At 38.5% G+C, this 10,349-nt stretch overlaps 1 protein-coding gene across 1 annotated transcript; it reads left to right on the forward strand.

Moving 5' to 3' along the window:
- Nucleotides 1–9,108: 9,108 nt before the first annotated feature.
- LOC102274507 (olfactory receptor 7A17) lies at nt 9,109–10,062 on the forward strand. Its single transcript, XM_005904166.2, has one exon. It carries the CDS (start codon nt 9,109–9,111, stop codon nt 10,060–10,062), a length of 954 nt encoding a protein of 317 aa, XP_005904228.2.
- Nucleotides 10,063–10,349: the final 287 nt, after the last annotated feature.

The following is a 10,349-nucleotide window of genomic DNA, read 5'->3' on the forward strand; positions in this document are numbered from 1 at the left end:
ACCTAAAGACTCCACCAGAAAATTACTAGAACTAATCAATGAATATAGTAAAGTTGCAGGATATAAAATCAACACACAGAAATCCCTTGCATTCCTATACACTAATAATGAGAAAACAGAAAGAGAAATTAAGGGAACAATTCCATTCACCATTGCAACAAAAAGAATAAAATGCTTAGGAATATATCTACCTAAAGAAATTAATTTTCTATATATATAAAACTATAAAACACTGGTGAAAGAAATCAAAGAGGACACTAATAGATCGAAAAATATACCATGTTCATGGATTGGAAGAATCAATATAGTGAAAATGAGTATACTATCCAAAGCAATTTATAGATTCAATGCAATCCCTATCAAGCTACCAATGGTATTCTTCACAGAGCTAGAACAAATAATTTCACAATTTGTATGGAAATACAAAAAACCTCAATAGCCAAAGCAATCTTGAGAAAGAAGAATGGAACTGGAGGAATCAACCTACCTGACTTCAGGCTCTACTACAAAGCCACAGTCATCAAGACAGTATGGTACTGGCACAAAGACAAAAATATAGATCAATGGAACAAAATAGAAAGCCCAAAGATAAAGCCACACACCTATGGACACCTTATCTTTGACAAAGGAGGCAAGAATATACAATGGATTAAAGACAATCTTTAACAAGTGGTGCTGGGAAAACTGGTCAACCACTTGTAAAAGAATGAAACTAGAACACTTTCTAATGCCATACACAAAAATAAACTCAAAATGGATTAAGGATCTAAACGTAAGACCAAAAACTATAAAACTCCTAGAGGAGAACATAGGGAAAACACTCTCCAACATACATCACAGCAGGATCCTCTATGACCCACCTCCCAGAATATTGGAAATAAAAGCAAAAATGAATAAACGGGACCCAATTAAACTTAAAAGCTTCTGCACAACAAAGGAAACAATAAGCAAGGTGAAAAGACAGCCTTCAGAATGGGAGAAAATAATAGCAAATGAAGCAACTGACAAACAACTAATCTCAAAAATATACAAGCAACTCCTACAGCTCAATTCCAGAAAAATCAATGACCCAATCAAATAATGGGCCAAAGAACCAAACAGACATTTCTCCAAAGAAGACATACAGATGGCTAACAAACACAGGAAAAGATGCTCAACATCACTCATTATCAGAGAAATGCAAATCAAAACCACAATGAGGTACCATTTCACACCAGTCAGAATGGCTGCGATCCAAAAGTCTACAAGCAATAAATGCTGGAGAGGGTGTGGAGAAAAGGGAACTCTCTTACACTGTTGGTGGAAATGCAAACTAGTACAGCCACTATGGAGAACAGTGTGGAGATTCCTTAAAAAACTGGAAATAGAACTGCCATACGATCCAGCAATCCCACTGCTGGGCATACACACTGAGGAAACCAGAATTGAAAGAGACATGTGTACCCCACTGTTCATCGCAGCACTGTTCATAATAGCCAGGACATGGAAGCAACCTAGATGTCCATCAGCAGATGAATGGATAAGAAAGCTGTGGTACATATACACAATGGGGTATTTTCAGCCATTAAAAAGAATACATTTGAATCAGTTCTAATGAGGTGGATGAAACTGGAGCCTATTATACAGAGTGAAGTAAGCCAGAAAGAAAAACACCAATACAGTATACTAAAGTGTATATATGGAATTTAGAAAGATGGTAACAATAACCCTGTATACCAGACAGCAAAAGAGACACTGATGTATAGAACAGTTTTTTAGACTCTGTGGGAGAGGGAGAGGGTGGAATGATTGGGGACAATGGCATTGAAACATGTATAATGTCATACATGAAACGAGTCGCCAGTCCAGATTTGATGCACGATACTGGATGCTTGGGGCTGGTGCACTGGGATGACCCAGAGGGATGGTATGGGGAGGGAGGAGGAGGAGAGTTCAGGATGGGGATCAAGTGTATACCTGTGGCGGATTCATGTTGATATATGGCAAAACAAATGCAATATTGTAAAGTTAAAAAATAAAAAAAAAGCATCAATTCTTCAGTGCTCAGCTTTCTTTATGGTCCAACTTTCACACACACAAAAAAAATGTGATACCCTGACGTCAGTTTTCTTATTTCATAAGGTAATGTGGGATAGGAAACATAATTTCTGAGGGATGTGGTGAGAAAAAATGAAATCTGTAAAACTATTTGTGTAGACCAAAGAAGACATTCAAGGGTATGGTGTGTGTATGTCTGTGTGTTCTTTGTCCATATTTTTCTCTCAAATAAACACATTCACATACATGTGTATAAATGCACACAGATTCATTTATAATCCCATATAGTATGTTGAGGGAAACATTTAAAGAGAATTGGATGGTAAAGAAATGAAAATAATTAATGTTAGACTTAAGAAAAATGTCAAAGATTGTAGAAATGTTGACAGACACAAAGAGAATGTGTGACTTTACTTTTGATATGAATTATCTACCTTAATGACTCAAAGTCAGAACTACATCTATATTTAAGGAATTTGTAATTCAATTCATCAGAAATGGGGCAAAATATTCCTGAATTGACTTTGATTTTCTTCTTTTAATGTGGGACTTCAACACAAAATACCTTGATCTAGGGGAAACTAGATGGCTAAACTGAGAAGCTTAAAATCATTTCCCATGAGCCATATGTTATTGGATAAATGTGTATGTTACATTCCTACTGTAACTATAACAAATTACTATACTAGTGGGTGCAGAATTAAAGCTCTGGAGAACAGAAGTTGCTCTCCCTCTCACTGGACTCAAGGCAAATGTATGTGAAAGCTGAGATGCATTTGGACACTCCAAGAAAGAATGAACAGCCTTACTAGATCAACTTCTAGTGGCCTCCTGCATTCCTTATGTCATAGTCCTTTCAGCATCTTCAAAGCCAGCAGCACGGCATCTTCAAAGCTCTCCCTAGCTACAATTCTTCTTCCTCTCTCCTCCACATTTAGAATACCATTGCCATTACTTTTGTTGTTCAGTTGCTAGGTTGTATCTGACTCTTCAAGACCCTATGACTGGAGCACGCCAGGCCTCCTATCTTTCACTATCTCCCAGAGTTTGTTCAAATTCATGTCCACTGAGTCAGTGACTCTATCTAGCCATCTCATCCTCTGCCACCCTCTTCTCCTTTTGCCTTCAGTCTTTGCCTTTGCATATACCAACCTGGATAATCCAAGCTAATCTCAACAGAGAATGAATGATCAGAAAGTTTTTTATCTGCTACCTTTATTCCCCCTTATACAAGCTAACATATTTAAAAGTTCTTGGGATTAGGATGTGGACAGCTTTTTCAGACCATTATTCTGCCTACTATAAAGGGTTTTCCTGATGTATATAATGTGATGTCATTCAAGAGCTGTTATATGAAGACGTGAACACAGAATGCATTACAGCTATGGCAGTGAGTAAAATCTTTTTCTTATAAAATTATATACAAAACTGATATTGGGTACAGAAGATGTAAAGTATCACCTATACCCTACTGTAACACAGTGTGTGCTAAGTTGTCTCAGTAGTCCACCAGGCTCCTCTGTCCAGAGGATTCTCCAGGCAAGAATACTGGAGTGGGTTGCCATACCTCCTCCAGGGGATCTTCCCAACCCAGGGGTCAAATCCACATCTCTTACATCTCTTGCATTGGCAGGCAGGTTCTTTACCACTATCACCACCCAGGAAGCCCATATTGTAACAAAGGACCTTAGCCTTATTAAAGCGTGCCCACAGACCAGGACCTGCAGCATCACTCGGGAGCTTGTTAGAAATGCAAGGTCCTAGGGCTCACTGCAGACCTAGTTGGTCAGAATTTGTACTTGAATTAGAATCCCTGATAATCTGTATGTGCAAGGACATAAAAGAAGTGCTGGTATAAAATGGGTTTTCTCACCTTCTCAGGGTTAACATTTGTGGCAGGACAATTATTTGTGTCAAGTGCTATACTGTTTATTATGGGGTTTTAGCAGCATCCCTTAAAACACTGCCAAATATCCCCAGGAGCAAAATCATCTCTGATGGAAAACCACAAACCAAAGTTTGAGAACTGGAAACATTCTTATGGAATTCGATTCATGACTCCAACGTGAAATAGGCTTGCAATTTTCAGTAGAAAATTACATACAGCAGAACTTTACATACTTCTGAATTCTATACCTGAAATGGAGGATGGAGTTATAATAGTGCTACCTCACAGAAAGTGGTTCTCTGAAAATTAAATCAGATAATCCCTCTAGTGTGCTAAGGTAGGTTGTGGTGCTTGAAAATACCAAAATATGCATCATAACTTACAAATATTTTTAATTAGGAGTTAATCAATTCCCCTTAACTTCAGAAATAAGTATGAAGTCCTATCTTCCTGACCCAGGGATCAAAGGCAATCTCCTTCATTGCATACAGATTCTTTACTGTGGGAGCCCCCAGGAAAGCCCATTTAGCATACTCAATTCCCCTTCACTTCAGGAATAGGTCTGAAATTCCTAGTAGAGTTAGTAAAAGTGTCAGGAAGGGGGGACGTGCACTGCTCAATATTTTACATCAAAGGAGCAAAGTTGGTCCTCTAATAAAGAGGGTAGTAATAATTTCCTAAGGGTATCTTGGGCCATGCCCCCACCACAAGTCAGTGCTTTGAAGAACCAAGGAACCTATGCAAGAGAATTGCCTCATTCTCATAGGGCTGATAACCTGCTCTCCTGAGAAACAGAAAATCACCAGGAAAAAAAATTTTATTTCTGTCCAGATCAAGTTCCACAGGGAAATCCAGTGTTTATATGTTATTGTAACGCAATGGAAATGCTTCTAATGAGCAGATTGTTGTTTAGTCACTAAATCATGCCCAACTATTGTTAGGACCCCATGAACTGTAGCCCACCAGGCTCCTCTGTCCATGGGATTTCCCAGGCAACAATGCCGGAGTGGGTTGCCATTTCCTTTTCCAGAGGATGTTCCAGATCCAGGGATCAAACCCATATCTCCTGCATGGGCAGGTAGATTTTTTACCACTGAGTCACCTGGGAAACCCAATGAGCAGATATTGAGCTGTAAATATCTCCTCTGCTGCATTCCCTGAGTCTGTGTAACCTGAACATGAATGAGACACAGCTGTAGTTTTGGAGTCCTATGTCTGACTAAAGGATCAATGAGTGACCCCTTCCTGCTGTCTTACTGGGGAAAGAGTTTCAGATTTCATCATCAGACATCTGGGAAGAGATTCAGATTTCCACAAAAAAAAACTGTCTCAGAGTTCCCATGCAGGTGAGTCCAAGAGCCCAAAAGACATTGATGGAAAAGGTCAGAGGAAGGAAATTCAAGAATGCTTACCTGACATCACCTGAACAGCTGCTCAGCCCAGACCAGAGCCCAGAGACCACTGTGGTTGTTAGCTTGCTTGATTAAATATCAAGGTATCTTTATGATGCTAAAAAGAAAAGTGAACACTGAATTCAATAAGACAATGCTAAGTGTTACCCACCACATGATAGGAACGAAAGCCCAATTATGAGAGGCATAAAGTGCTTCCAGTAAAAGTAGAACATATGTCCAAGCATCTTCCTAATTAACTGGAGTAGAGAAATAGGGTATTAGTTGTGCAGTGTATAAAATAAAGTGAAGGCATTTCTTTCTAACTTTTAAGATTGGATATTTGACCATATCTCCAAATTGATGAGAAGGATCCACACCAAGGCATGCCTGCAAATACATCCTTGCAACTACAGTACACATATTTCACAGTATAGGAAACATATGTCAGAGTGTCTTCTGTGAAATACATGAAAAAAAATTAAGATGTAAAAAGGAGTATGCTAATGAGGTTAAAGTGAAGTGTGAAAGTTGCTCAGTCGTGTCCAACTCTGCGATCTCATGGACTATACAGTCCATGGAATTCTCCAGGCAGAATACTAGAATGGTAGCCTTTCCCTTCTCCAAGGGATCTTCTCAACCCAGGAATTGAACTAGGGTCTCCTGCATTGCAGACAGATTCTTTACCAACTGAGCTATCATGGAAGCCCTAAAATACTGTAACACTTTGTATTTCTGCAGAAAACTCAGAGACTCAAGAAAACCCTTGCTACTATTTTGAAAGTTCTCACCCCAAAATATGACAGATCTTTAAGGTTTTCCCAGGTCTATGATATGAAAGAGATTTCCTATGGCTTTCTTAAACTATACACTGAGTTAGAGCAAAGATTTATATATTTGATCACCTTTTTATTTACCTATTACTCATACATCCGTTTTTAAATTTTCAACCTTTCAAATAATTTTTACAAATGACTTTTGTTCAATTGACTTTTGGGCATACTTTTGGCCATAATATTTTAAATTTATTTACTTAAAAATGTTTATTATCTTACTTCTGAGTTCTTTTCCTTATTTAAGGTGCTTGTGCCCACGCTTTGTTGTTCAGTCACTCAGTCATGTCCTACTCTTTGTGACCCAATGGACTGCAGCATGCCAGGCTTCCCTGTCCTTCACCATCTCCCAGAACTTGCTCAAACTCATGTCCATTGAGCTGGTGATGCCATCCAACTATCTCGTCCTCTGTCAACCCCTTCTCCTCCTGCCTTCAATCTTTCCCAACATCAGGATCTTTTCTAATGAGTTGTCTCTTCGCATCAGGTAGCCAAAGTCTTGGAGTTTCAACTTCAGTATCAATCCTTCCAATGAATATTCAGGATTGATTTCCTAAACAGTATGAAAAGGCAAAGAGATATGCCCACGCTTATATTTTATATATTTAGATATCAAGGCATTATTCTTATGCTGAAGTTGTAATCTCTTTAATTTTTTGTAAAATGTTAGGAGGAGGAAGAGAGGCAAAGTTTTTTTTGCAAACAGTTCTTCAAATAAATATTAAATTGGCACAGGAAAACCATGTTCTTCTATCTGATTTTTAAAATGACCAATTTCATTTTATATTCATTGTATGTTTTAAACATCCTTTTTTGAAGTTTTGGTTTTTTCCCATTCTTTATTTTTCTCTTGGGCTACACATTTCATACACCTATCAAACCATAAAGATAATATTATTTTATTCTTTCTTTGGATTAATTTATTTTTTCTTTTTAATCATTTTTCTGGGCATTAAGCAAATATAAGAGAACATGAAATTTCACCATAACCAAAGAAGTTTTTCTTCACCACAGTCTCTCAGGGATCATTTGAGCTTATTAGATCTTTTTACCCCCTGACATCCATTTTCTCTATATGTGTGTGTCTATATTTCTCTGCCTCTCCTTCTCTGTCTCTCTCTTTCTCCCTCTGTCTCTGTCTCTGCTTCTCTCTCTCTCTCTCTCTCTCCGTGTGTGTGTGTGTGTGTGTGTGTGCATGCACACACACGCGCTTAGTCACTTCAGTCATGTCCAACTCTGTGACCCCATGGACTGTAGCTGACCAAACTCCTCTGTCCGTGGGATTTTCCAAGCAAGAATACAGGAGTGAGTTGCCATTTCCTCCTCCAGGGAATCTTCCTGACCCAGGGTGCAAGCCAATGTCTCTTGAGTCTCCTGCATTGTCAGGCAGATTCTTTACTATTACACTGAGAAGCCCAAATATATATACATACATATTTCTTAAAATCCAGGTTTTGAGAAAGAATATAGATTCGTATACAGACACATATTCACTTAACAACTCTTTATGTATGTTTAATACATGGCATAAAAAAAGCAATGCTAATTTCAAAGCACAAGTTTATTGAACATGGGAAGTTTGACACTGGACGTTCTGGGTGCCTTTTGTACATAACCTGATCTGATTAATTTGAGCTATTTTGACCTCTAACTTAATCAGGATAGTTAGGGGTGAAAAGGATATGTTAGTAACAGCCTATGAAGCCAGGATGTACTGTGTGTGTGTGTGTATGTGTGTGTGTGTTTCTGTCCCTGACTTGTGGAGTGTGAAATGTCCTCAAAGCAAGGATACTGAGCTCACATATTCCAAAGTGACTCTTACACAAAGAGACCAAAATTCAGTCAAAAGAAGGGATTCACTTAAATATACAGGTCACCTTTGCAACAATTTCATAAAGCGCTAGGGGAAAATAGTGTGGATGAGGGGATCCTTGTGCCTTGAAAAGTTAGCATCAGCTAGGCCACCTTTTTTTTTTAACATCCTCTGACTTCATTTCTCCTCACTCTCCCTCCTGTCCATTAATCTCCCCAAATTTGCTTCCTTTTTTTTAAACATAAATGTTATGAACAAATACACTAGAGGCTTCTGCAATGAATGTATATCCTGCCTACAGTACAGTTTTACTGATATATTCATAGTTTTTTTTTTTTCCTTTAGGTCTCTAACCAAATGTAACTGTATTTTCAAGTTTTTCTTGAAGCCACAAAAAATAGCACACCCTCTTTGCTTTGTCCCTTAAACCTACTGCAGCCATCTGACATGCTACATATATTGCATATATTTTTAATTAGCTTATATTATTTTTTATACCTGGAATTTAGGAGCTTTTTGTTTCTCAGAACCCTGTACTTATTGCCTTGATGGCACCTGGAACACTGCCCAAGTCAATTTATATTCCCCAAAAGAATGAAAGAATTTCTCATTAAAACTATGGAATAGTAAAACAATTGTACTACAATAAAAATTAATTTAAAATAAAAAATCAATTTAGAAAAAGTAACTTGAAAAGTTAAGAACATAAAACAGAAAAAAAAAACTGCAGAATACATGACATCTTGAGTAAAAAGGTAAAAGCACTAGTTTGCTAGTGAGAGAAGGCACAGACAATTCCTAAAGAGGATCAAATACATGAACAAAATATTAGCAATATATTGTGACATAAAATTATATTGTGCTTAGTCATGTCCAACTTTTTTTGACTCCTTGGACAGTAGCTGCCAGGCTCTTCTGTCCATGGGATTTTCAGGCAAGAATACTAAAGTGAGTCACCATGCCATCCTCCAGGGGAACTTCCTAACCCAGGTCTCCCACAATGCAGGCAGATTCTTTGCCATCTGAGCCATCAGGAAAGTCCTCAGAAAATTATAAATGGTAGCATTTCAACTGTGTGGTTAATGTCATTTGGTGCAAAAAAAAAAATCACAATATTAATGTTTTCCTTGTAGTCACCTCTATCACATGGCACCGAGAAACATAACAAGAGATTCAGAATTTTTGCTTCTGGGACTTTCGGAGAAAGCAGAACTGCAGCATCTCATATTTGGACTTTTCCTCTCCATGTATCTGATCACTGTGTTTGGAAACATGCTCATAATCCTAACTGTCAGCTCAGACTCCCACCTCCACACCCCCATGTATTTCTTCCTCTCCAACCTGTCCTTTGTAGACATCTGTTTCACCTCCACCACCATCCCAAAGATGCTGTGGAACATCCAGACACAGAGCCAAGTTATAACTTATGAAGACTGCATCACCCAGATGTTTTTTTTCATGCTATTTGCAGGGTTGGACATCTTCCTCCTGACAGTGATGGCCTATGACCGTTTTGTGGCTATCTGTCACCCCCTGCATTACACAGTCATCATGAACTCCAAAATATGTGGAATTTTGGTTCTGGTTAGCTGGATCATCAGTGTCCTGGATTCCTTGTTACAAACCTTAATGGTCTTAAGGCTGTCCTTTTGCAAAGAGGTGAAAATCCCTCACTATTACTGTGAAGTCAAGTTGTTGATCCAACTTGCCTGTTCTGACAACTTTCTTAATGACATGGTGATGTACTTTGCAGCTGGACTTCTAGGAGTTGGTCCCTTTGCTGGCATCCTTTACTCATATTCTAAGATAGTTTCTTCCATACATAGAATCTCATCAGCTCAGGGGAAGTATAAAGCATTTTCCACCTGTGCATCTCACCTCTCAGTTGTCTCCTTATTTTATTGCACAGGCTTAGGAGTGTACCTCAGCTCTGCTGCTACCCACAGCTCACATTCAACTGCAACAATGTCAGTGATGTACATTGTGGTCACGCCCATGCTGAACCCCTTCATCTACAGTCTGAGGAACAAAGACATAAAGAGGGCTCTGAACACTTTCTTTAGAACGCCACCTAGAAAAGGATTACTTGTCTTCCACTGAGGAAGGGCACATGATTGAAGACTTCAAAGCCTCAGAGCCAGAAATTGCAGATCTTTAATGAGATTCTTTGATCAGATTGTGGAATTCAAACTTGCTCCTTCTATTTATTTCCTGGAGTTTCCACTTATTTGACCTCAACGCCTCCCTACAATTTCTGTAACTAGCTTGATTAAGCTTGTGAGGTCCCTCATATCTAAAAGATTTTCCCCTTTCTGTTTTCTCCAACTCTCAAATTTATCCTCACCCTTGGATCTGAAAAATTGGGGAATTCACATTTATCATAGGGT

The sequence above is a fragment of the Bos mutus genome, chromosome 7, assembly GCF_027580195.1.
Source record: "Bos mutus isolate GX-2022 chromosome 7, NWIPB_WYAK_1.1, whole genome shotgun sequence".
NCBI lineage: Eukaryota > Metazoa > Chordata > Mammalia > Artiodactyla > Bovidae > Bos > Bos mutus.